Below are 26,656 nucleotides of genomic sequence, written 5' to 3'. Positions count from 1 at the left end.
TGAACACCAAGAAGTTGCCCGAGTTGGAAACTATATTCTCGCAGTACGTGAGTTTTCCAATGTGTTTCCCAAAGAAAACTCTAGAATGCCTATTGATTGAGACATAAAGAGTTTGTGATTGAGCTTATGACTATAGAACAGCTCCAATCTGTAGGCAACCTTATAGGATGGCAACGCAAGAGTTTGCAGAGATGAAGAAATAGTTGACTAACCTACTAAAAAAGGGTACATCCGACCCTAGTTCCCCTCCTTTGGGATGCCTGGCCTTGTTTGTAACCAAGAAGGACAAGAATACGTCTTAGGATGGTTGTGGGTTTCATGCCTTTAAATGTCATGACAGTGTAGAACAAGTATCCACTCCCTAGAGAGTCGACCTATTTGATCAATTAGTTGGAGCTAGGTTCTTTTCCAAGATGGACCTAAGGTAGGTAATTAAGGACATACCAAAGACAACTTTCTCGACTCGGTATGGTCTTTATGAGTACACGGTTATGTCATTTGGGGTCATAAATGACCCCGACGTACTTCATGTATCTCATAAATTCCATTTTCTTAGAAAAGATTTGTTTGTTTTGACATTCATCGATGATATCCTGATTTCAACAAGTTACCTAGCGCGGATTCATGCCACGGCCACAATCAGATCATTGTTGGGGCTTCTGACCAAAGTGGGAGGATCAGCAAGAAGAGGAAGGAAATGCATAGTGACCAAGAAGATGATGGCGAGGAGAATGATTTCCTAGAAGGTGATGAACCCTCGGCTGCTATGATGCCAACAGTTGTTTGTTCAGTTGAACTGCATCGGAAATTTGTTGCGGCTGTCAACCAGCTTGGAATTGATAGTAAGAACTGTCAACCCTCCCTTTTGCTTTTATGTTATTGTCCTTACATATTCCAGCAACTCATTTTTGTTTTGTACTTTATTTTGCTGTTGTTGCAGAAGCTGTACCAAAAAGAATTCTTGAGCTTATGAACGTAAAGAAACTCACCAGGGAACATGTCGCGAGCCGAGCCATCTACAGGTATGGCAAATTATTGGCATGCATTCCTAGCATTAATTGCTTTACTGCTTTACTTCCTCCTGTCTATTTTTTAGCCTGTGATGCATATGAACCAAAACCTTAATGGGAAGTGGATCCAGCATCGTGAGCCGAACCATCAGATTTTTTATTGTTAAAATATTCACTTACTATCGATAAAACCAAGTGTTGCTTACCGTAGCTTATGTTTTGTGTTATGTCTGGTGCTAAAATATCATGAAAGATATTATTTCAATTTTGATATTTTTTGTTTGGGCATTTGTTCAGTTGGTTTGAAAAAATCTACACAATTGGTGCAAATCAGTGTTATTTAATTCCTCTGCAACCCTAAATATAGAGATAGTTCATGCAAAAGTATATTGCTTACTCTGCTTTCGAGGATGCCGATGAGTAGATTAAGGTTTTATACAAACTACTACAAATTTCCAGATTGGTGGTATACTTATATACATAGTACAAAGTACAAGTTTACCTCATTTGCTTATGTTTCCAATTTTACCACCCTCAATCTACCATTTACCATTAGTAAAAAAAAAGTAATGGACTAAGCTGGAAAGCAGTCACCTGTATTATCTCATGCGGGTATATATATAAATTGTGGTACATATTTATGTTAATGCCTAATCAGTTAGTGTTGTGTGATATGCAGAAATACAGGCTCTATCTCAAACGGTTAAGTGTTGTGGCGTCACAACATGCTAGCATTGTTGCCACTTTTGGAGGTAGAGACCCCTCATTTCTTCACATGGGAGCCTTTGAAGGCCTTCAGAGTTATGAACCTTTTGCCCCGTGTTCTGTTCTATCATCCTTCAGCCCGCACGGCTTGCTAGGGGATTTTTTTATTTTTAATCGTGTTTTAATTAATATTTTAATAATAACCACACCCAAAAAGATTAAGCAAAACGACCCCTTTGGTCGCGCCACTTGCACTAGCGCGACAAGGGACGCCACCGTGGTGGTGATCGCTGACCCGAGCTAGCGTGCCATTTGATGGGGCCCACCCTGTCACGCTAGGGCCCGGCCCATTTTCTTTTATCTCTCTCCCTCTCCCTTCCTTCCGCATCCCCACAAGCGCCTGGGAGACCCAGGCGCCGCCGCCGCCTCCCTGCCTCCCTGTGCCGTGGTCGGTCACCGCCGCCTCCCCTGCCGGCGGCTAGTGGGCCGCCCTCCTCCAGCCACCCTCATACACGCTAGGTACAACTTCTTCCCCCTCAATTTCTTGATTTGGTGTCTTTAGCTCCATGACTAGGGTTACAACATTTGGGATATTGTGAATGTGTCTTTGCGTTCGTTGTTAGTATATTAGATGCGTACATTAGGTTTAGGATATACTCTACCCATGAATTCGACGTAAACTACGTGTTGCATGAACCTAGGCAGTTGATACATGAAGGATTTGGACATGTTTATGTGTTGCCTTTGTTGGCATCACTGCGAAGGTTGTGATATGTTAGTGTAGTAGTGAATGCAAACGATTTGATTTGGAAATATGCAATTGATGTAGGTGTTGATGTGTTGCTTCATATTTTGTAGATGGATTGTTTAGTGCGATTGTTTTATGGTGACAAAGTTAAAGGAAATGAGGAGTTTGAAAGCATGAACGAACAACTTCAGTTCTTTAGTACACCTCCTAGTTTTGACGCTTTGCTTACCCAATGCGGGGAGAAATTTGGGTGGTCTATAAGTTTAAAAGGTCGATTTGACTATGGGAAGGAAAGAGCACACTATGCATTAATGGCTTTGTCATGTGAGGAAAAATGGATGAACTACAAAGAAGTTGTGAAGAGTAGTAGTGTTAGGTGCTTGGAAGTTGTTGTGGACAAGGGGTCTAGCCCATTTGTGCTGTGTTTGGATGATAATGTGGATGTTGAGCCCGTAGAGAACCTTACCTAAGACAAATCGTTGCAGTCGGTTATTATTAGGGAAGTTGATAGGTCCTTTGAGCTCGGAGCCGCCGCCGAGCCAGACGCAGGCTCCGCAGCAGCAGACGCGAAGTGCGCGGCTGGCCAAGCAGCTGGGAGGGGCACTGTTGCTTGGGGTGTGAGCCGCTAGGAGGGCGCCGCTGCAGGGCGCAAGCCTCTATCGTGGGGCTCGTAGAGGCGAGGTCGCGGTCTTTGAGTCGATGCGGAAGAAAAACAATTCGAAGACCAAGAGAGAAAAATAGAGAAGAAAAAGGAAAGCTAAGGGTATGATGATAATTTTATTCTCTTAACCGTGCATGAAGCTATTGTTGAAGATGTTTAGTCAAACAGTTTTTCCAAAATAGTTCAGCTTCACGAAAAAGCTGCTCATAGAGTTGTTTTCTAAAATTTGAACCTTAGCAATAGTAGTATTAGTAGTATATCCGTACAAAGGACCCATGTAAACTTGTTCTCTAGTATAATTGGAGTAGACGAGTAGTAGAGTTGAGTATCTATAGCATTGTTCATCTTTTGCCTGTCCAACACCTACTGCTGAGCTTGCGTGAGTTGATCCATCAATGCATTGTTGGCCCACAGGATCACCGGCTTAGGCGAGTGAACCACTCACCAGTCTTGCCTAACACCCACTAGTGCTGCCGAGCAACCACTAGCCGTGCCCACCACGAACAGACGTTGTCCGACCACACACTATGGCTAGAGATAGAAGAAGAGGGAGAACAAAGCATGCACGCATAATACAAGACACCAGCGTTGGTCGAAGCCCTGTCTGTGAGATGGCAAATCTGAGCTCTCTTTACTAAGTTGCCGTGGTATCCTATTTATACAACTCTATCCTTCTAGTCCTAGTACTGTTGCCATGCTGCTACAGGAACTAGATAACATACAGGGCTGACTCTACGCCGGCCACTGCATGTGCCTATAGTGTTGCAGATGAGCCATGCGGCGCCTGCACCTACAGCGGCTATAGTATCATAGTAGGGGGCCAGTTCGGCGTCGCCTTCCCTTGCTGTGTTCACACAAGGAAAGCAGTAGTTTATTCTAACAATTCTTCCCCTAAACCTACTGCTATCCCTTGTACCCTCTCCATGCCGATCATCTCCTTCAGTTCCGTGAGTCGAAGTCGTCCGAGCGGCTTGGTGAGGACGTCCGCGAGCTGCCGACCAGTTTCAACAAACTCGATGACGATCTGCCCTCCATCGACACGGTCCCTGAGGAAGTGGAACTTCACGTCGATGTGTTTACTCCAGTCATGCAGAACCGAATTCTTCGCGAGGGCGATGGCGGGCTGGTTGTCCACCATCAGTGCTGGTGGGTGAGCTTCCACGCCGGTCAGCTCGCCCAGCAGCCGACGTAGCCACACAACTTGGCATGCCGCTGTGGCCGCCGCTACGTACTCCTCCTCACACGTAGATAGCGCCACCACCTTCTGTTTCAGCGACAGCCATGAAATTGGGGCCGACCCGAGGAAGACAAGCATGCCAGAGGTGCTCCATCGTCTGTCGATGTCCCTCGCCATGTCTGCATCGCTGAACACAGTGAGTTGCAGCCTACTCTCGCCGGTCTTTAGGTAGATGATCCCATGATCCACTGTCCCCTTGACGTAGCGCAGTAGCCGCTTCACCGTAGCCCAGTGATCCTCTCTGGGATCCTCTATGAAGCGACTGACGTAGCCCACGGCGAACGCAATGTCCGGCCTCGTGTGGATTAGGTAGCTTAGACCGCCGACGATGCTCCGGTAGAGTGTTGCATCCACCTTCGCCACGGTACTGGCCTTCGTCAGTTTTAGCCGCTCCTCCATCGAAGTCACGCATGGCTTGCACTCAGCCATGCCGCTCCTCTCCAATAGCTTGGAGGCCTACGTGCTCTGACCAAGCGTGATTTCCTCCTTCCCCTGTCTCACCTCGATGCCGAGGTAGTAGGAGAGTACGCCAAGATCGCTCATTCGAAAAAGAGCCACCATCTCATGCTTGAAGCCGTTGATATCCTCCGTGCGCGCGCCGGTGACGATTAAGTCATCCACATACACGCCGACGACGAGCTCCTTCTTCCCCCATCGCCACGTGTAGAGCGTGTGCTCGGTTGCGCATCGTTGAAACCCAAGCTCGCCCAGCGTGGCATCAAGCTTGGCGTTCCATTCTCGTGGGGCCTACCGCAGCCTGTAGAGCACCTTGCGCAGTCGGAGCACCCTGTGCTCCTCTCCCTTAACGGCGAAACCTAGAGGTTGCCTAACGAAGACCGTCCCCGCCAGCTCATCGTTGAGGAAGGCCGATTTCACGTCCAAGTGATGGACGTGTCAGTCCTTTGCTGCTGCCAAAGCTAGTAGCAAATGGACCGACTCCATGCGTGCTACTGGCGCAAAGACCTCCTCGAAGTCGATGCCCTCATGTTGTACAAAGCCTCAGGCGATGAGGCGCGCCTTGTGCTTGACAATGGAGCCGAGCTCATCCCGCTTGACTTTGTACATCCACTTTAGGCTGATCGGACGGCATCCTGGAAGTGGATCGACAAGTTGCCAAGTCTCGTTTTCCTTGATCGCCTTCATCTCCTACAGCATCGCCCGTCGCCAGTTTCCATCGTGCTCGGCTAGCGCGAACGTGGGTGGTTCCTCTGCACTAACGAGTAGCAGCTCTGCGTCGTTGAATAGCCTGCCCGCCAGACCTAAGGGACCTGTGCTGCCGATGATGTCATCCAGCCTACGGAACCGCACCTCCTCACCTTCGTGGAAGGCATCCATGAACTCAGTGATGTCATCGGGAGGTGAGGCGAACTCGATCGGCGTCGATGGAGTTTCCTGTTCCACCAAAGTGCTTGGCATAGCACCTTGAGTGCTCGGCACTACTTCTGGACAGCTCATCATAACTCCTCCAGTGTTCAGACACACTGTAGGAGTGTCCTGCCTCAGTCTTGGAGTGGTCGACACCACTGTAAGATGTCTTGGCTTCACCATGACAGTGCTCGGCACCCGTCCTGGAGTGGTCGCCACCACTACAGAACCTCCTAGCACCACTCCTGGCGTGCTCGGCATCCCTCCCGGAGTGCATGACACTCCTCCCGGAGTGCTCAGCATTCCTCTTGAAGTGCTCGGCACTGCCCTAGGAGTGCTCGACTCTACCACCGGAGTGCTCAGCACCTCTTCCCCAATGTCTCCACTCCCGTGGATGACCAAGTGCTCGACGACGAAGGTGCTGGTGAAGCCTCCCGCTTGCCCTGAGCTCGGACTGTTCTAGTCCCAAGCCACCTCCTCATCGAACACAACGTCGCGCAAGACAAGGACCTTGTCTCCACGTGGGTCATAGAGCCAGTACACCTTGGTACCCTCCGCGTAGCCCAGGAACACCATCAGTGTGCTCCTGTCCTCTAGCTTAGTGAGGTTCGGCTTCGTCTTCCTGACATGGCCGATGCAACCGAATGTTCGGAGGAAGGACACGCTCAGCTTGCGCCCATACCAAGCTTCGAATGGTGTCTTGCCCGTCAGGGCCTTGGTCGGAGCACGGTTGAGGATGAACATCACCGTGGTCACCGCCTCCCCCCAGAACCTTGCTGGCATGCCTTTGGCCTTTATCATGGATCGGGCCATGCCGACCATCGTCTGGTTCCATCGCTCCACCATGCCATTTTGTTGTGGCGAGTATGGCGCGGTGTGGTGTTGCCCTACACCCTGATCCACGTAGTACACGGCAAACTCCACCGAAGTGAATTCGCCACCGCGATCAGTCCTCAGCACACGGAGCTTCTTGCCGCTCTCGGCCTCTGCGTGCTTCTTGAACTTCTTGATCGCCGCCGCCGCTTCATCCTTGCTCATCAGGAGTTGCAGCCACATGTAGCGACTACAATCGTCCACGAGTAGGAGGAAGTACCGCCGACCACCGCATGTAGCAGGCGTGATCGGCCCGCAGAGGTCGTCGTGGACGAGCTCGAGAGCATCCTTCGCGCGATACTTGGCCACCTTTGGGAAAGGTAGCCTCCTCTGCTTCCCGGCCAGGCATCTGTCGCACAGCTCGCCTCCGTGCTTGATGTGGGGTAGCCCTCGGACCATCTTCTCCAGCCGACCAAGCGCGTCGAAGCTGAGATGTCCAAACCAGGCATGCCACATCCACGGTTCCTCGAAGTGCCTTGCTGCCAGGCACACCGGCTGCTCTACCTTCAGGTCGAGTAGGTACAACCGGTTCAGAGACCTCTTTACCTTGGCAAGAAGTCGCTGCTCCCGGTCCCTGATCCTTAGGACTTCGTCCTTGATCAGTACCTCGCTACCGCGCTCATCTAGCTGACCAATGCTGATGATGCTAGAACGCAGCTACAGGATGTTATATACATCCGTTAGCACACGGTGCTCCCCATTCTGGCATCTAAAGATAATGGTGCTGCGCCCTTGGATAGCCACCCTTGAGCCATCACCAAACTTTACCGTACTGGTAACATCGCCGTCGAGCTTGGAGAAGGATTCCTTGGAGCCTGTCATGTGGTTACTGGCACCAGAGTCCAGAAACCACTACTGCTCCTGGTCGACGCCCACACGTTCGAGGTGAACTTGGGCGCGTGGTTCGTCGAGGTTGATGGTCTTTAGGGCCTTCCCAGGTCCTTCCACCGCCATCACCTCCACCTTCTCCTCGGCCTCGACGTCGTGCAGTGCATAGAACGTCACCATCAGGATAGTTGCCTCATCCTCATCACTAGCTTGCGCTAGATGAGCCTCAGCCTTCTTGTCCTACTTGAAGTTTGGGCACTCCCATGCCCAATGGCCCATCTTCCCGCAACGCCGGCAGGCATTGGGGTCGACCTGATTCTTCTTCTCCGAAGAAGCCTTACCGTGGCGCTTGCCATCGCCACCGCGGCTGGAGGAGGCTGCCTTCCCGGAGTTCCTCCGAGCAGCTCGCTCCTCTTCCGTCAGGAGGAGTTTCCCACTATCCTTCGTTGCTGTCGCCTACTCCAGGCGCTCGTCCACCGCCCGTAGATGGCCTGTCACATCCTTAATGGTGAGGGTGGACAAGTCCAGCATCGTCTCTATGGAGAGAGCGATCTGGATGTACTTTGCCGGCATGGAGTGGAGGTACTTGGAGACCGCCTCCTCTTCGTCGATGATGATGCCATGGCTCTTCAGCTTGCTGATGAGCATCTGCAGGTGGAGGGAGAAGTCCTCCACCATTTCACCATCCTTGAACTTGAGGTTGGCGTACTCCTGCTTTAGAAGTTGGGCCGTCGCCTTCTTTGCTCGGTCGCAACCGATGCGCATCGCTGCGATAGCCTCCCACGCCTCCTTAGCTGAGCTCTTCGTCCCCAACGGCTCCCCGTACTCTGCCAGTACAGCAGTGAGGATAGCCTCCAACGCTGACATGTCATCTTCTTCACAGTCGGTGCCCTTGTCAACAGTATTCCAGAGCCGCCGGGCTCTGAGCTTGACCTTCATGGTTACCGACTGTCGATGCGGGACTGATGGGGTTTCGCACGGAGAAGAGAGAAGAAGACCTAGTCCAACTAGGATTCCCTACATGTAATCCTACTAGGACTAGTTACATGTAATCCTACTAGGATCTCTACTTTGTAACCGACTAGGACTCCCGCCTCTCCTGGACTATATAAAGGAGGGCAGGGGTCCCTAGATCGTGACACACACAACCGATAGAACTCACAACCACAACATACCCCGCAACACAACAAATAGCGTAGGGCGCAATATACTATCCACACCAAACTAGATGTAGGGCGCCGTGACTTTCTGGCGCGCCGAACCAGTATAAATCGTTGTCTCCCTGCGTTTACCATCGAGTTCCTGCAAACGTCGATACCCCTCCGAACAAATCATCGTCCCGGGTACCCCGTGACGGGTTGCTGGTGGTAAAACATCGACAGCTGGCGCGCCAGGTAGGGGCTCTTGGTGCTTTGCGTTCGAGAGCTCGGTGGACCTTAAGATCAAGATTTGCCACGGCTCTCGTCAGCCTCGTCGACAACTCACTGCAGTTTTCGTCGACAACTCGCTACAACTCTCGTCAACATGGACGATAACATCCGCATGGGATCCCAACTCCAGCAGCCGGTCAACAAACACTGCCACTGAAGACTACAAGCGATCAAGCAACATGCAAGTCAAAGCTTTCCCTAGAACAAGTCAATCAGCACCGCAATTCATCTGAGTCCAATACATCTCAAAGCCAAAGAAGGATCGGTCAGCATCAACTACGGCAAGAAGTCATGGTGATGTCTACTCGAATTCGGATACTAATTCTACTCTGATACGACGAGTACACAAAAATTTTCGCCAGTCCAATCAAACGGAGGAGCACAACAAGGATGCGGACGCAAGCAAGCCGACTACAATACAGATCCAGCCAGCAAAAAAGCAAGCAAATTATTCATGCTCTACAAGCTCCATGACATGTTGATGACGCAAGAAAGAAGTCCACACCATTAATCAGAGATGAGCATGCAAGCTAATTAAATATTGAGGCATATATACACATATACATACACGATACAAGAGACATGCGAGTGCCCATGCATGCATGTATCATGTCTGGATCCATCACTATGCCAACATATGGTCGTACGGGAGAATCATCTTGTACTTGAATCAACTACGTCAACAAGCAAGCTGTCAAGTCGCGAGCAGCCAAGTACCAAGCATCTGACCGATTGCTACCACAACACGGAAGCAAGCCGAATCAAGAAACAAGTCGTCCAAACCAGATAGCAAGCAAGCCAAGACCGAATACTCGGTCGAGGAGTCCGAGTACTCGCAAAACAATTTAAGCGAAAGGAACACACGACCTCCGCAAACAACTCAGATACGATATCCAACTACGGTGACCAGCTACTAGGCTGAACGGCACACCGATCGACTACCCGGCTGCAGTGGTCAACAACTCTGCCATGAACCAAGCTAAGTGCCGCTTTAATTTTTTACATTCCGGATATTATTCATATGCCTCTGTGGCCATATCATCTTCCCTTAACGGTTGTTAATTTCCTCGGATAGTAAGCCTTAATTCGTGAAGCTTGTTTTCTCGAATGGATGGTCACATCAATGAACCTCTAAACCATACGGATGGTCACGTCAAAGAACCTCTGAACCATATGGGTGGTCACGTCAATGGACCTCTGAACCATACGCGAGATTCAAGTGCTTAAACGTAACAGGCTACTACCTAGAAAATTAACCGACCTAGCAAGGGAAGACACAAAAAATCATCATGCGAGCAAACATAGTGCTCTACAATCATCATGCGAGCAAACATAGTGCTCTAAGTCTTCTCTTAACGGTCGCTAAAGTCCTCAGGTAGAACATGCCTTAATCCGTGAAGCTTGTCTACTCACATGGACGGTCACGTCAATGAACCTCTGAACCATACGCCAGAGATTCAAGTGCTTAAACGTAACAGGACACTACCTGAGGAATTTACATGGCCTAGCAAGAGCAAGACGCAAAAAAAGTTTATATGCATTTTATGATGCCGGGGCCCGCCCCTGATTGATTATTCAAATATGGGACATGCTCCCGACTTCATATCTGGAATGTCATTTACAACATATTTTTATGTTTAACATGCAGGGGAGCTACATCTGTACCATGAGATCAGAAAAAACATGCTACTGAGAGCTAGTCCAGAAACAACCTGGTTTGATCAAAAAAAAGAACCCCGACAAGGTGCGGCAAGAACCGAGACAAGCGCTTAGAAAGAACCCGAATCGATCAGAAAACAACCCCGAAGAGGTGCTTCAAGTACCAAGACAAATTCAGAAAAAATCTAGACGAAGTGCAAACAATCTGGAAGAGGTACATCAAGAACCAGAGGTCTAGAAATAACCCGGATGAATAAAAAACAACTCGGAAGAGCATCACGGCTTAGTCAAACACTAAGCTCGGGGGCTCGGCATTCGCTTCAACTACGCCCGAGGACTCGAATTCAAGGATGAAAGACCAAGAATACAAGTACTCAAGACTACAACAAAGACAACACATCAAGACCCTTCATCCGATTTCTATTCTAAAGAAAAGTACTTGGAGAAGGCTCGGGGGCTGCGGGATACATGACCCCAAAAAATTTTTGAAGACAAGAATCTGGACCCTCCAACTTTTGCAAGCAAAAGCAAGAGGCTCGGGGGCTACACTCAGTGGGTGCAATTTTTACAAAAAATTGCACCCACCGAAAAAGAACTCGGAGCAACCAAGAAGACTAAAGGGACCCTCTGGCTTCTTGTCCCAACAAGCAAGAGGCTCGGGGGCTACACTCACTGAGTGCACTTTTTTAGAAAAAAGTGCACATCAGTCATGACGAACCAACCAAAAGAAGACCATCTCAAGGTTTCACTTCAGAAGAACCTGGAACGGATTTACAACAACTCAATGAAGACCAAGAAGAACAAGAAGGCTTCTGAAGCTCATCCATGAAATGCTCGGGGGCTTGTCGATGCGGGACCCATGGGGTTTCGCACGGAGAAGAGAGAAGAAGACCTAGTCCAACTAGGATTCCCTACATGTAATCCTACTAGGACTAGTTACACGTAATCCTACTAGGATCTCTACTTTGTAACCGACTAGGACTCTCGCCTCTCCTGGACTATATAAAGGAGGGCAGCAACAAATAGCGCAGGGCGCAATATACTATCCACACCAGACTGGACGTAGGGCGCCGTGACTTTCCGGTGCGCCGAACTAATATAAATCGTTGTCTCCCTGCGTTTACCATCGAGTTCCTGCAAACGCCGATACCCCTCCGAACAAATCACCGTCCCGGGTACCCCGTGACGGGTTGTCGATGGTAAAACATTGACACCGACCACTTTCCATAGTTGGTGTGAGTCAGCGTCGGCCAACTGGTGCCGCTGACCTCCCGCACCGTTCGAACAACGACCTCCGGTCGTGGCTGGGCAGCCATAGCAGTGCCACTGCTGTCGCCCACTTCCGAACCGCCCGTCATCGCTAGCGACTCCGATACCACTTGTTGGCCCACAAGATCACCGGCTCAGGCGAGTGAACCACTCACCAGTCTTGCCTAGCACCCGCTAGTGCTGCCGAGCAGCCACTAGCCATGCCGACCACGAACAGACGTTGTCCGACAACACACTATGGCCAGAGATAAAAGAAGAGGGAGAACAGAACATGCACGCACAATACAAGACACCAGCGTTGGCCGAAGCCCTGTCTGTGAGATGGCAAATCTGAGCTCTTTTTACTGAGTTGTCGTGGTATCCTATTTATACAACTCTATCCTTCTAGTCCTAGTACAGCTGTCATGCTGTTACAGGAACTGGATAATATACAGGGCTGACTCTGCGCCGACCACTGCATGTGCCTACAGTGCTGCAGGTGAGCCATGCGACGTCTGCACCTGCAGCGGCTACAGTATCACAGCACGAGGCCAGTTCAGCGCCGTCATCCCTTGCTATGTTCACACAAAGAAAACAATAGTTTATTCTAACATGGATAGGCATCATCTCGGGAAAAAGCCTGAGAAAGCTGTGCCACGGGAGGCTCTTCCCTGAATTTTGCTTTCTTTTTCCCCTCATGATTCGGCATTCAAGCTTGCACTGTAGCTACCTGCTCTCTCTGGCCTTTTTGTTTTGACTCAACCTGTCATCTTTGCATCGTGTCTGTGCCAGGCCATGCACTCGTTACTGTCTCGCACGCCCGCGGTGGTTTAGGCCGCCGATGCAGAATTGTCAACGCGCGCGATTGCTGAGAACTTTCTCATGACGTCCGCCGTGCTTGCAGGTGGCCGGCGATCGCAACGCGCGTCCCGAAAGCGCACCGACAGCGAGATCAAGAACTACTGGAACACGCACCTCAAGAAGCGGCTGGCCAAGATGGGCATCGACCCGGTCACGCACAAGCCGCGCTCCGACGCGCTCGGGACAGGCGGAGGAGGGCCCGGCGGCGGTGCCGCGGGCGCGCAGCACGCCGAGGGCCACACGGCGCAGTGGGAGAGCGCGAGGCTCGAGGCCGAGGCGCGCACGCGCTCGCTGCCTCCGCCTCCGCCTCTGCGTCCGTCTCGGCGCCGCCACAGATACCCGGATCCGCCGCGGCGCACCAGCTCGACTCGCCGACGTCCACGTTGAGCTTCTCCGAGAGCACAGCGCAGGCCTCGGTCCTGGAGTGAAATTTTCGTATTTTGATCTCTTTTGAAAACAATTTCTAGAAAAATACCAACGCCAAAACAATTTCTGAAAATAGACCATTTTTAGGCGTCTTAGCACATGACGCCGAGATATGAGGCTCGGCGTCGTGTCACGCCACGCCGAGGTTCTGCCACGTCACGAACGACCGAGGTCGTCGTCGCCACGTTGGCGCGTGGGTCCGAGACGTCGGCGTCGTGTCAGCCGACGCCAAGTACCCAACATCGGCGCGGTCGGACAGAGCGCCGAGCTCTGGCCCCATCCGGAGCGCGGCCCAGGCGGCCCAACAGAGGACGGTGGCCCAGAAGCTCGGCGTTGGGTCACTTAACGCCGAGCCTCCAGACCTCGGCGTGATCCGACTCAACGCCGAGGTCTGGACCCTTTAGGCCGCGCCGAGGCCCCTTCTTCTTCCTCCCTTCATTCTGAAACCGCCGGCCTCCCTCTCTTCCTCTTCACCCCCGCGCCGCCACCAAACCCTAACCCCCAAAATCGACCCCCGGTGCCACGATCTCGGCTCCCGAAGGTTCCTCGAGGTAATGGTCCCTCCCCTCCTCCATTCTATCCGCGTAGATGTGCTTACATCGTCCTTAATCATTTGGAATCAAGGTTGTTTGGTTATTTGGTATATTTGTGTTTGCATTTGCAAAATGTATGGCTTAGGATGATTGAGTGCATTGTTGTTTAACTGTTATATGTGATGAACATGTTAGGTTAGTTTGGTTTCTAGTTATTTTGGTCATTAGGGTTATTTGTTTATTATAGGTGTCATTAGGGTTAGTTATTTGTTGGTCATTAGGGTTACTATGTATTTTATTAATTTGTTGGTCATTACATTTCAATTTGTTATGAGTAGAAATGATTATGTTGTTGGGGTTGAAAAACGATGAAATGATATATTTTAGTTTCTACTTATTGGATTGAAATATATTCATATGTTACACTACTTGTTGTGTGATGGATGTAGATGGATAAATTAGTGAGGTTGCATCATGGAGGCCGTATTGTTAGGACAAGAGATGATAGTTTGGAATTTCTGGACATGTGTGAGGAGTTGTTGATTTTTTCTGAAACACCATCTTTGACCCAGTTAGTGGAGCAAGTGAAGGTTAAGTTAGGCTGGAATGAAGGAGACGTGCATGTTCAGTTTGAAGGTGTCATAGATGTTGGGTCGTCGAAGGGTCCTCGGATCAAGCGGTTGCTCAAAATTACAAACGAGTCTGAATGGAATGATTACAAGGCAGTTGTATTGGCCTCAGAAGTGCGATCTTTGGATTTAGTAGTAAGTAAGGAGTCCGGCTTAGGAAATGATAACTTCGAAGCATGGCCATCTTCCCCCGCTCACATAGGTTATGGTCCTTTGCCTGAAGAAGAAATACTTGTCACACAACTAGGCTACGGTGGAGATGAGGAAGAGAATCCGGTTGCCGATGGTGAGGGCAATCATGATAGTGATGAAGATGATGATGATTATGTAATTGTTGATGCAGAAGAAGGTTTGGACGATGCTAGCGGAGACTTTTCTATTGAGGATGAGCTTAGCGACGAAGATGATCTTAGTAGTGAAGAAGACTTTGGTGATGCTAGGGCTACGAACCGTTTTGACATGGAGATAGCTGGAGATGATGAGTCCTTCGTAGAGGAGATAGCCGAAGACTCTGATGACGATCGCCCTGTTGGTCGTCTGAATTTAAGGGAAATAGAGATATTGTCTAGGGTCTTGCCTTGGAGAGATCCACTAGTTGGTGATTTCGAGGACCTTAGCCATGGTCATAGGGCAGTAGCTGATGGTGGGCAAAGTGATACAACTGTGCCTGATGTTAGCGGTTGCCTCATCATACGGAAGGGCATATTGTTTGCTACCATGGATGAGTTGAAATCATGGTTGCAAGAGTACTCCATTGTACACAACCGACCTTTTAGGGTCATCAATTCATTCAAGGAGAAGAGGTACACTGTTGCTTGTGAAGAACAACAGTGTGGTTGGAGAGTATGTGCTAGGAAGACGAAGGCAGGCAAATGGAAGATTACCTCAGTGAAGCAACCACATGTTTGTGCCACTGCTGAGGCAGAAGAGAACCATCTACAGCTCAATTCTAGGTTCATTGCAAGGCAATTATGCCCCGTGGTGAAGCATATGCCAACCATTACGGTGTCTGCATTGGTTGAGATCATCTTCCAACGGTATAATTACTATGTCAAGTATGGGAAAGCATGGAGGGCAAAGCAGCGTGCACTGGAAATAATATTTGGAAATTGGGAAGAAGCTTATGAGCGCCTCCCTGTAATGTTGAACGCAATGAGGGCCGTAAATCCTGGGATGCACTTCGAGTATTTACCTAAGGAGGGTGAAACAAGGAATGGTAGCCAGGTATTTGGAAGGGCGTTTTGGGCGTTCGGGCAGAGTATCGAAGCATTCAAGCATTGCAGGCCCGTCGTCTCAATTGACGGGACCTTTCTTACAGGGAAATTTGAAGGCACAATGCTTATTTGTATTGGGACAGATGCAGAGGACCAGCTTGTGCCATTGGCCTTTGCGATTGTTCGGAAGGAGGACACGGATAGTTGGTGTTGGTTTCTCAGGCTAGTAAGACAAGTGGTAATTGGTCTGGGACGTGATGTTTGTGTGATATCCGATAGGCATGCTGGCATTCTGAATGCCGTAGAACAAGAGATTCCTGGTTACGGCAAAATACATCACCGGTGGTGCACCAGACACCTTGCTCAGAATCTTATAAGGCGTGATCACACAAAGGACAACTTCAAATTATTTGAGGAGGTTTGCAGGCAGCAAGAGGTTCAATTATTCAAAGATAAGTTAGATGCCCTGAAGTTAGCCACAAATGTTGATGGCAGGCAATTCTTGAGCGAGTTGATGGCGTCGAAGGATAAGTGGTCACTTGCATATGACACGGGTGGTTGGAGATGGGGCTTCATGACTAGTAACATGGCAGAGATGTTCAACAGCCTTCTAAGAGGTTGTCGTGGTCTGCCTGTGACTGCTATTGCCTCATTCACCTTCTACAAGTTGAATTCTTGGTTCGTTTCGAGGAAGAAGCATGCGAGGTCTCTATGGACAGCAGGCAAAGCTTGGCCACTTTTAGCATCTCAGGAACTAGCTTTCTCAAAGAAAAAGTCTAAACGACAGAAGGGTTCATGTTTCGATCCGATCAACCATGGATATGAGATTCTAGAGGGTGGCGGAACTAACATTGGTGGTGAAGACCGTGGTGCTCGAAAACATAAAGTAGTGATCAATGAGAACAAGTGTACGTGTGGAAAACCGATCATATACCATAGGCCTTGCTCCCACATGATTACAGCCTGTCGCCTTAGACGTGTTGACCCTGAGGTCCCTCCCCGTATGGCCGCGGAGTTCTCTTTGAGGAACCTAATGAGCACCTGGAATCCTAAGTTCGAGCCATATCTTGACGAGAGTCAATGGCCTACTTATGATGGCGCCAAGTATGTGGCTGATCTTGGTTTACTCTGGAAGAGTAGAGGACCTAGGCGGCGGAAGCGGTTCAGGATGGACATGGACCGAGCCACGAAAGGTAGATCAACCACGAGTAAGGTTGGGAGACATTTTGTAGAGGACACCCAAAAGAGCCGTTGCTCTGGTTGCCATAAGCCGGGCCACAATAAGAGAAAATGTCCTGAACTACTTAGACAACAGGTATCCATCAAGCTAGCTACTAGAATTGCTTTGTGTAATGGTACATTGGTTTACTTTTGTTTTTTTTTATTTTTATGTTACTTCGTACCACATACACATGCTTTAACTTACACTAATGGTTTGTCATTGCTTATGTTGCAGGATGGATCGGTTCCCCCTTCTTGATCCAAGGTTCGATGAGCACCACCGGGCTCGGAGAATCGAGAACGGAGAGGTATATTCAACAATTCGTATGAAAACACTGCATTGTTCATGTTTTGCTCTATAGTCCATGCTCTTTATAAAGTGACATGCACTAATACTTTTTCATGCTTGTTTTTTTTGCAGGTTTTGAATGTGCTGAGGCCAATGACACATGAGGCCTCTACGACCATGGTCTACGACGAGAGGTACACGCCCCTCCTGAAGGTGGCGAACCTTGCTACCATTGCTCGTGTTTGTCGTCGAGGCACGCCACCTTTCAACCCAGCGGCGTTGACGGCGTTGATAGATCGGTGGCGTCCGGAGACACACAGCTTTCACCTACCATGCGGGGAGATGACGGTCACTCTCGAGGACGTTGCCATGATCCTTGGAGTCAAAATCCGAGGATTCCCAGTGACAGGAGACACGGAGTCTGAAGGATGGCAGCAGCGGGTTGAGCACTTCTTGGGACGGCCCCTAGCGGCAGTTGAGGCTGGCAAGAAACGGCGCAGCAGTGGGGTGTCCCTGAGGTGGCTTCGTCAGCAGTTTCGGGAGTGCCCACCCAACGTAGACGCCGAGACCGTGACATACTACTGTTGGGCCTATGTCCTCCACATGTTAGGTACAGTTCTCTTCCCTGACGGCACTGGAGACACGGCGTCCTGGATGTACATTCCGTGCCTTTTGAACTGGGAGGATGCCGGCAATAGGAGTTGGGGCTCGGCTATACTTGCCTTCCTGTACCGTCAGCTTTGCGAGGCTTGCCGCCGTCCTGGAGGCTCGCACGCTACAATGTCAGGCTGCATCACACTGTTGCAGGTAATAAAGCAAAGTTGTACAAGTTACCACTATAATTCAATGTATTTTCTTAACAAAAGTGATTAACATTCATGTTTCCACTCTTTTTTTGCAGATTTGGATGTGGGAGAGGCTTCCAGTTGGGAGACCGCATCAGCTTGATCCCCCACAACCTTGGTTTCCTCAAGGAGACGCAGTTGTCGCCCCTACCGTGGCACACCTCTACGAGCGAGCCCATGGAACATACCACGTGTCACGCCACGCATACATCAGCTTCACCAACGAGCTGGACACCCTTTTGCCACAGCATGTAAGTTTCCCACCCTTTTGCCCTAATCGAGGATAAGTGCACAAATTGAGCGTCGACTAGTTGATGACGACGTTGTGTATAGGTTCAATGGAGCCCATATCGGCGGAGGCAAGTAACAGATCTCAACTTGAGCGACTTGTGCATGGCAGACGAGGACGTCTAGACGATGAGGACCCCCCTTATTTGTTTCTATGCAGTTGAGTACCATCTCCCTCACCGTGTAGCACGGCAGTTTGGTAGGCTGCAGCCTTCTCCGCCCGATGATTTCTCCACCGGTTGGCAGCTCCACAAGTACGTAACATACAATATTTTGTTCGTTTCACATGAAAGAATCATTGAGTAGGCCTTCATATTGCCGATTTGGTGTAAAATTTGCAGGTTCAACAGACAAAAAAATAAGAAGATCACCAACTAGCAGCTGGAGCACCATCGCTACATTGATGAGTGGATGTTGATGGAGCAGAACAACATGGGCATCCACGCCGTCCATCGTGACAAGGCATTCCATGATTACCTTGTTTGGTTTGGTCAACGAACAAGGCTTCAATTGAGGCCCGCTTGGACGGAGCAAGACATTGCTGACATTGCGAGCGAGGATGAGGGCAACAACCCATATGACCAAGCTACCCGAGAAGGCAGGCAAGTTGAGATCGCCCCTGCGTTAGCCAGAGCTGTAAGTGATACAACTATTTCAATCTCTGAGGTCTTTACTGTGATAGAGACATAAATTATTGTTTTTGTTGCATAGAGCATGGAGATAATGAGGACAGTGGCCGACCAAGGAAGGGCATTGATGATTCCTGTGGGCGATCCTGATGAGGCCTCCATGTTACGACAACACATTCAGGTAGTCTTCTCTCATTCAGTTGATGTTACATCTTTATATAGTTTTGCGACCAACCCCACTTACTAATAGTGCTTTCAAAATGCAGCGTGCCATGCATCGCCTACGAAAGGTAGCTGCACGCCTTGGATGTAGACGTTCCCCGGATGTGGCAGTCCCACAACAGCTTGGTGCTGGACCTTCTACTGCACATGTTGGAGGGACTTCATCTTCACATGGTGCACATGGTGGCATGACTTCTTCTTCACATGGTGCAACAACTACTACAGAGGGTGGTCAAGGACATGGTCATTATGATGATGAAGTTGATGAAGGACAGGGAGAGTATGATCATGAGTATGATGAGATTGGCATGTCCCAGCTTGGAGATGCACCCCAAGGAACTCAAGGCCCCTCCGGTTCTGGACGTCCACATAGGACGCTCAGACCAGTGGACAGGTACACTCCAGGTACCTATCCGTTTGGGAGGGGAAAGCGTTACGCTCGCCGTCCACGTTAAGGTAGAAGGAGCGATAAAAGATCCAAAGACTTCATATGCTTTATTTTGTGCATGGACTATGTATGCATTGGACCTTGTACTATGTTTTGGACTATGTTTGTTGATTGATGAAACATATGTATGGACTATGTTGGATGTTGAATGTGTTGGACTATGTTGGATGCTTAATGTGTTGGACCTTTGTATGTACGGATGTTGAATGAATGTGTCTGTCGGTGTGGTCATGTGTTATGTGAATGTGTGGAACGTCGCCATGTTTCATGTTTCCAGCTATTAAGGGCCTCCGTCGCAACTCACAAGGAAGAAGGGGTGTCATCGTCCCCATCCTAGGGGAGCTAGCGAAGGGGACGCAAAGGGGACGAAGCACGCAAAGAAGATCCACGGTGACATGTTAGGAGAGTCGGGGAGCTAGCGAAGGGGACGCAAAGGGGACGAAGCACGCAAAGAAGAGATGATATATTGGTGAACCCAGGGGCTCGGCGTTTAGTCATTTGACGCCGACCCCTGGTACGTACTGGAAAGCAATTCACCGAAGCTCGGCGTTTAGTCATTTCACGCCGACCCCTGGTGCTTCCTGGAAACCCTTGCATCGAAGCGCCGAGGTGCCCAAGCTCGGCGCGTTATGACTAAGCGCCGAGGTTCGGCCCAAACCGGGCCACGGCCGTTTCCAAACCCTAGGGTTGGCGTGGGCCGCCTCGACGCCGAGCCTCAGCCCAACTCGCAGAAAGCCGAGCCAAACCCTAGGGTCAGCGTGGGACGACTAAACGCCGAGCCTCAGCCCACCACACGGCCGCCAAACCCTAGGGTCGGCGTGGGCCGACTCAACGCCGAGCCTCAGCCCACCTCACACACGGTCGCCAAACCCTAGGGTCGGCGTGGGCCGACTCAACGCCGAGGCTCAGCCCACCTCACACACCCCAAACCCTAGGGGAGCCTCAGCTCAACATGTAAACGCCGACCCAAACCATTTGGTATATGTTGCGATCCTATTTGCATGATTCAAATGAAAAATCTTTCTCAACGATTCCTCTTCGACTAACACGAGTTATACTAATAAGAGTAGACAAGTTATATTTATGTTTGTATATTTATTCCTGCAGGAAAAACCGATTGTTGGTTCGATTTCAATCCCCTATTTTTAGGGAGACTCAAATCTTTTTATTCAGTTTGGGAATCAACCATAGTACATGAAACTTAGAGGTAGGTAAACTGCAATTTATGAAATAGCGGAGGCACAACGATTACACTCACATCAAAAGTAACAATGGCATGTCGCAAACTAAACCTAGCATGTCTTAGGGGATTGAAAGAAACAAGTGATACAGACATTACAAAGGGAACACACTCAAATAAAAACTAACAATGGCATGTTGCAAACTAAACCTAGCATGCCTTACGAGATTGAAAAGAACAACTCATACAAGCATTCCACATTCGGATTGACTAACAAATGTTGGTCCTAATAATGCTCCCACATATTGAACTGAGTTGCGCCTTCCCCATAGTATGATCCAGTTGACGGAGGCGGTGGTGGTGGCGGTGGCGGTGGCGGTGGAGAAGGAGGTCCATCCTTCTTATGGTTCGTGCACTCGCAGTACGGATTATTGCATAGTGCCTCCTCTGCATCATTGCTGTTGTCGTCGTCCGACTTGTCCCTGTTACCACTTCCAGGGCCATACTCTAGGTCAAAGATGCGTCCCTGTAGATATGTGATGTACTGTTGATGGGGATAGATAGGAGGAGGGTCGACCCATCTAGTGAAGCCACAGTTATCTGGACAGCTTGAATCCTGAAAACCCATCTACCAATAAGTACTACTAGAAACTACATGCAAATCTTAAAAAGGAGAGAGTTCAAAGGCAATACAAATCCTCGCGGGCATCTGAAGAAACGACGGCCTCCACCGTCACAGTCGTTGTACATCTGCACAACGCAATCCAAACCGTGGCGGCATTTTGGCCAATCTTCAATGCGCTTATCGTATGATCTAAGAGGTCTCTCACGGGTGAAGTCACTCTTCCTCTCCAAAGGAAATTCCTCTATTGCTTCTTCAAAAGAATCAGGACCCAGAGAACCCTCCCACACAATCGGAGGTCCCTTCCTCACCCCCTTTCCTCTCCCTCCACCTAAACCCTTTCCACTCGAGGAACCTCCGCTCGACATTTGCTAAAACTAAACCAGAAAACAAGTTGTGTGGATGTGGAGCAAGACATGGAGCACTATATATAGATATGAAGGCAGGTTCACCATGAATGCTACGTGACAAAAAACATGTGTGCCTACTCATTTATTGAATCTGAAAAGGCTAGATGCTTCATCTGAAAAGCCTACAACCATGACTGGTCATTTCATCTGAAAAGGCTACACCTGTGTTTTGTCACTACATCTTAATGCAGTACATCACTCTGATATTAATTCATTGCGTCTACAGATACAACAGTAAACGAATCTAGGCTTTTCAGTGAGTTTTCAAATAGACTAGTACCCCTTTCAGTGACTGCAACAGTACTTGTAGCCCTTTCAGTGACTGCAACAACACAAGTAGTCTTTTCAGTTATACAAACAGTACCACTACAGTCTTCGGATAGTTAACGAAGTACATGGCATAAGACCATCTGAAATAAAATCATAGTGCATTACAACATAATAAAAAAATTCCAGGGAATAAGTTCATCTGAAATAAAAGCAGAGTGCATTACAACATAGTAAAAAAAGTCCAGGGCTACACGACATCGCTCGTGAATGAACCAAATACCTACTGAGTGCAACGGGGCCACTTTCCCTTCCTCTCGGCATCGGGATTCTCCTCCATCGCTGCCTTCGCTCGGCGCACACGCTCAATCTTCTTCTCCCTCTCCGCCCGGTACGCAGCAACACGCCTCCTTTCCTCCTCTTCCTTATGCTCCTTTTCTATAGCCTCCAGTCTGCGTCTCTGCTCAAACCTCTCCTTAACCTCCGCATCCCACTCCTTCAGGCCTTCTAGACGCTGCTTGTCCGACTCCTTGATCTCAGTGTCAATCCACTGCTCAAAGTCACACAGTGGTGGAACGGTCTGCAAGAAAAACAAATTGTTACAAAACAAATAAATAAGCAATACTTAATATCACAAGAAAATTAATTAACAAAATAAAAATTCCTCACAAACGATGCACGGCGTTGTTGCTTTGTAGGTTCACATGCATAATTGGGACACATCCAGTACCTCTGCCTATATGTTTCCTCATCTTCAGAGATGTCTACCTTGCAAGGATCACCACAAAAGCACATTGGTCGAGGAACACCTTCAGGGAGAGGCTTTAGGTCGTAGGGATTTGCCCTCTGGCGACCATAGCTACAATTGAAAGAATTTAGTCATATTAACGGAGAACCAAACCTAAACCTAGGGTTTTCTATTTGTTGCACAGATAATGAATAAACATTGGGATTACCTTGGAATACGAGCTTTACCACGTCTTGGCATCCTAACGTTACGAAGAAAACGTCTTGGTCATAACAAATTGAAATGTAATGACCAACAAATTAATAAAATACATAGTAACCCTAATGACCAACAAATAACTAACCCTAATGACACCTATAATAAACAAATAACCCTAATGACCAAAATAACTAGAAACCAAACTAACCTAACATGTTCATCACATATAACAGTTAAACAACAATGCACTCAATCATCCTAAGCCATACATTTTGCAAATGCATACACAAATATACCAAATCACCAAACAACCATGATTCCAAATGATTAGGGACAATGTAAGCACATCTACGCGGATAGAATGGAGGAGGGCAGGGACCATTACCTCGAGGAAGCTTCGGGAGACGAGATCCGGGCACCGGGGGTCGATTTTGGAGGTTAGAGTTTCGTGGGGGCCGTGGGGGATTTGGGAGCCGTGGGGGAATGGAGGAAGGGAGGGAAGAAGAAGAAGGGGCCTCGGCGCGGCCTAAAGGGTCCAGACCTCGGCGTTGAGTCGGATCACGCCGAGGTCTGGAGGCTCGGCGTTAAGTGACCCAACGCCGAGCTTCTGGGCCACCGTCCTCTGTTGGGCCGCCTGGGCCGCGCTCCGGATGGGGCCAGAGCTCGGCGCTCTGTCCGACCGCGCCGATGTTGGGTACTTGGCGTCGGCTGACACGACGCCGACGTCTCGGACCCACGCGCCAACGTGGCGACGACGACCCCGGTCGTCCGTGACGTGGCAGAACCTCGGCGTGGCGTGACACGACGCCGAGCCTCATATCTCGGCGTCATGTGCTAAGACGCCTAAAAATGGTCTATTTTCAGAAATTGTTTTGGCGTTGGTATTTTTCTAGAAATTGTTTTCAAAAGAGATCAAAATACGAAAATTTCACGGTCCTGGAGGCGCTCCGCGCCGATGTTGCGGCAGCGCGCCGCCATGCAGCCCATGCAGGCGCACGAGGAGGCGCGCAAGGATCATCTTCAGCAGTAGTGGGGAGATCACGTTAAGTTGTCGATGTCGCTGACGCAGACATCGCCGCCTCCGCCTCCGCATCCGTCTCAACGCCGAGATCCACGTTGAGCTTCTCCGAGAGCGCGGTGCAGGCCTCCGTCCTAGAGGAGCTCCGCGCCGCGGTTGCGGCCGCACGCGCCACCATGCCGCCCGAGCCCATGCAGGTACACGAGGAAGCGCGCAAGGATCATCTTCAGCAGCAGTGGGGAGATCACGTCGTTGATGTCGCTGACGCAGACATCGCCGCGGCGGCGTTCGCGGGCATGCTTCTCGACGACTCCTTGATCCAGCAGCAGACGGAGGAGGAGAAGAAGTGGTAAACTCCACGTCACCGTCGTTGCAGACGTCAGTGGCGACGCCCGCGCTCCAGGCGTCCTCCTCGTCGGCGTCGTTGCAGACGTCAGTCGCCATGCCGGCGCCCGAGGTGTACTCGTCGTCGGCCTCGTTCTCGACTTTAGTCGCTGACTGTGCCCGCGCCCGTGGCCTAGCTACTCTCCTGCGCTGGACTCCTGACCCGTGAGCCCTGGACAAGTTCGCCGGGAATTTAGAATCTGTTACTCGTTCATCAGTTGCCAAAGCTTCCTGTAGACTGTAGAACTCTTAGGCCTACTTTGGAAGCAGCTTTCCCCACGGGGGTCCCGCCGTTTTTCCGGGGCTGAAAACCCACGTGGTAATTTTCCACGCGTCGCGGCTCGAGTCCATTTGGAAGCTCTCCGCACGGGTGTTTCGGCCCCGCGGGAGCCGGGTTTTGACGGGGAAACCTGCCTGGCCTCCGGACATGGGGCGTCGTTCCCTTCCCTTTCCCTCTCGCGACCCTCCGCCTCGACTCGACTCTCCGTCGTCGCCTCGGCTCCTGCGGCCTCGACTTCTCCTCCGTCGCCATCACCTTGCGGCACCAGCATCTACGTCTCCGCAGGTGAGCTCGCTTCCACTTGCATCTCCCTGCACCGGACCCCGTCGACTCGTTCACTCACGCTCGCGCTGCTCGCGAGTCGCGAGTCTGCTGCCGCTGCCGCTGCCGCTGCCGCCGCCACCCCAAGCATCCCGTGGTCGGCGCATACCCGGTGGCCGGCGACTAGCAGCGCATCTCTCCCTACGGCCGGCGACTAGCGACGCATCTCTCTCCCTGCGGCTGGCTACGCATCTCCCAGCGCTCGGCGGCGACGTTCCTCCCGCCGCCGGGTAACATCGACGGCTGTACCTCCACCGCCTCGCTCCTCCACTGCCTTCACTATCGCCATCCGTATCTACAGGTTGGTCCTCCTCCATCTGCATCTCCTTCCCCAACAATAGTTTCTCGGTAGGCTAGGGTTTCACCCGAATTTCCTTGTTTCTTGTAGATCTTGGAGGTACCGATCCGTGAGAGCCAAGACACCGCTTCTGCTACAATTGTCCTGACCGGGAGCAACACGACGCCCCAGAGCTAGAGGTTAGTTCTCCGCCTGCTACTGATTCGTTCGATTCCGTTTCAGTGGTCGGTCATGGATTCATGGGGGTCTCATGTGATACTGTAGTTTTCTGTGTTGTAGCCTCATGTTCAGTGTAGGAGATAGTCAATTTGTTTGAAGATATAGCACTGTCTTTATGGAATCAGTGTTGGATCTGAAGCCTCTCAAGATGCAGCTTGAAGAGTGCGAGATGATCTAGGTTCTGAACATTGTAAGTCTTGGTTTGTTCAGCTGGTGTGCTCGTCTGCTAGATGATGACTAAGATTTTACTTTTTGATCGGAGGTGACTAACTGCACATGATTTCTTTGTTCACTTCAAATAAGCCTGTAAGATGATTAGTCTTCGTTCACCTAAATAATGTTGATGGGTTCTCCAACAATAATTTCCTATTTTTAGAGGAAGCATTAATTTCTTTACTTCTTGTGTAGCGACAGTTATGAAAAGGGGTTGTTTGAGTTTAGTGGATGCACTGAATATAGTTAGCTGCTTGCTACTGCTAGTATGACCAGTACTCTAGATGTATTTAATTTGAGGAAGTTCATACAGGATTATAATTCATATAATGTATTTAATTTGCAAATAAGTATCTTTGATTTTTTTTAGGTTGAAGCTGTACCCTTTTCCCATAAGACCAGACATTCCTTGCCCAGATGGTAATACCATTGAGCTCCCATTGTCAAACTTGGAAAAAGCACCCTGGCCATTGCTGCTTCCAGCTCCTTGCTCAATACCCAAAAACAAATTATTTGGACCTGCTGTCTGCAAACAAATTAAACAAGAAAATCAATACCACAAAGCATTTAGGCAATTAGTCACAACAGTTAAAGAGGGCTACAGATACATACTGAAAGTGGATAATTGTCATTTCCTGGATTTAGCCTTTTATTATCCCAGTCATTGGCTAGCTCCTCTGAGGCCAACCGCTTAGTTCCTAACGCTGAAACAAGCAGAGATTGAGAATGAAGATAAAATAATCTGTTGACATCAATCCTAAAATCAACAGGAGCAGTAACTGTGATGCTACATGAAGGCATTAAGCATAACAAAGAATAACAACAGAGAATGAACAGGCCCTGAATGAAGCATGGATCTAAATTTACAATCACCTTATGCTGATCACAAAATTGAGGAAGCATCACGTTGATGGGTTCTTCAAATAATCCTGTATGAACGTTGTTTGAGTTTAGCGTGAATGCATCACGTGCTTGTAATGTTTAAGTCGGTTTTAGTTTTTTGCAAAGCTGTCACTCACTCACGTTTACATGGTTTAGGCAACAACGTTCAAGCATGAGAATAGCATCTTGTGAACTAGTCTGTTATTTCTTGATGAATCGATATTAGCAGGCTGAGTATTTGACATTA

The 26,656-nt window shown here is 49.5% G+C and overlaps 2 protein-coding genes, 2 long non-coding RNA genes and 1 pseudogene across 4 annotated transcripts; 4 read left to right on the top strand and 1 right to left on the bottom strand.

The window, feature by feature from the left end:
• Nucleotides 1-3,923: 3,923 nt before the first annotated feature.
• Nucleotides 3,924-4,760, bottom strand: LOC136480301 (secreted RxLR effector protein 161-like). Its single transcript, XM_066477886.1, has 2 exons — nucleotides 4,386-4,760; nucleotides 3,924-3,968 (listed from the first exon to the last, which is right to left on the bottom strand). Exons 1-2 carry the CDS (start codon nucleotides 4,758-4,760, stop codon nucleotides 3,924-3,926), a joined length of 420 nt encoding a protein of 139 aa, XP_066333983.1.
• Nucleotides 4,761-12,646: 7,886 nt separating this feature from the next.
• LOC136480300 (transcription factor MYB16-like) lies at nucleotides 12,647-13,012 on the top strand. The gene has a single exon (XM_066477885.1). The coding sequence runs from the start codon at nucleotides 12,647-12,649 to the stop codon at nucleotides 13,010-13,012; it is 366 nt and encodes a 121-aa protein (XP_066333982.1).
• Nucleotides 13,013-17,558: 4,546 nt separating this feature from the next.
• LOC136483966 (uncharacterized) lies at nucleotides 17,559-18,146 on the top strand. Its single transcript, XR_010765712.1, has 3 exons — nucleotides 17,559-17,744; nucleotides 17,839-18,033; nucleotides 18,116-18,146. It is a non-coding gene; the product is annotated as an uncharacterized lncRNA (long non-coding RNA).
• A 281-nt stretch (nucleotides 18,147-18,427) lies between these two features.
• Nucleotides 18,428-19,530, top strand: LOC136483965 (uncharacterized). The gene is made up of 3 exons (XR_010765711.1): nucleotides 18,428-18,706; nucleotides 18,782-18,880; nucleotides 18,966-19,530. It is a non-coding gene; the product is annotated as an uncharacterized lncRNA (long non-coding RNA).
• A 4,219-nt stretch (nucleotides 19,531-23,749) lies between these two features.
• The window catches only part of LOC136480299 (uncharacterized), a 42,618-nt pseudogene continuing 39,711 nt past the window's right edge, over nucleotides 23,750-26,656 (top strand).

Source organism: Miscanthus floridulus, chromosome 9 (assembly GCF_019320115.1).
Source record: "Miscanthus floridulus cultivar M001 chromosome 9, ASM1932011v1, whole genome shotgun sequence".
Lineage (NCBI taxonomy): Eukaryota > Viridiplantae > Streptophyta > Magnoliopsida > Poales > Poaceae > Miscanthus > Miscanthus floridulus.
Note: the sequence above shows the minus strand (reverse complement) of the source record. Positions and strands in the feature narration are given on the sequence as shown.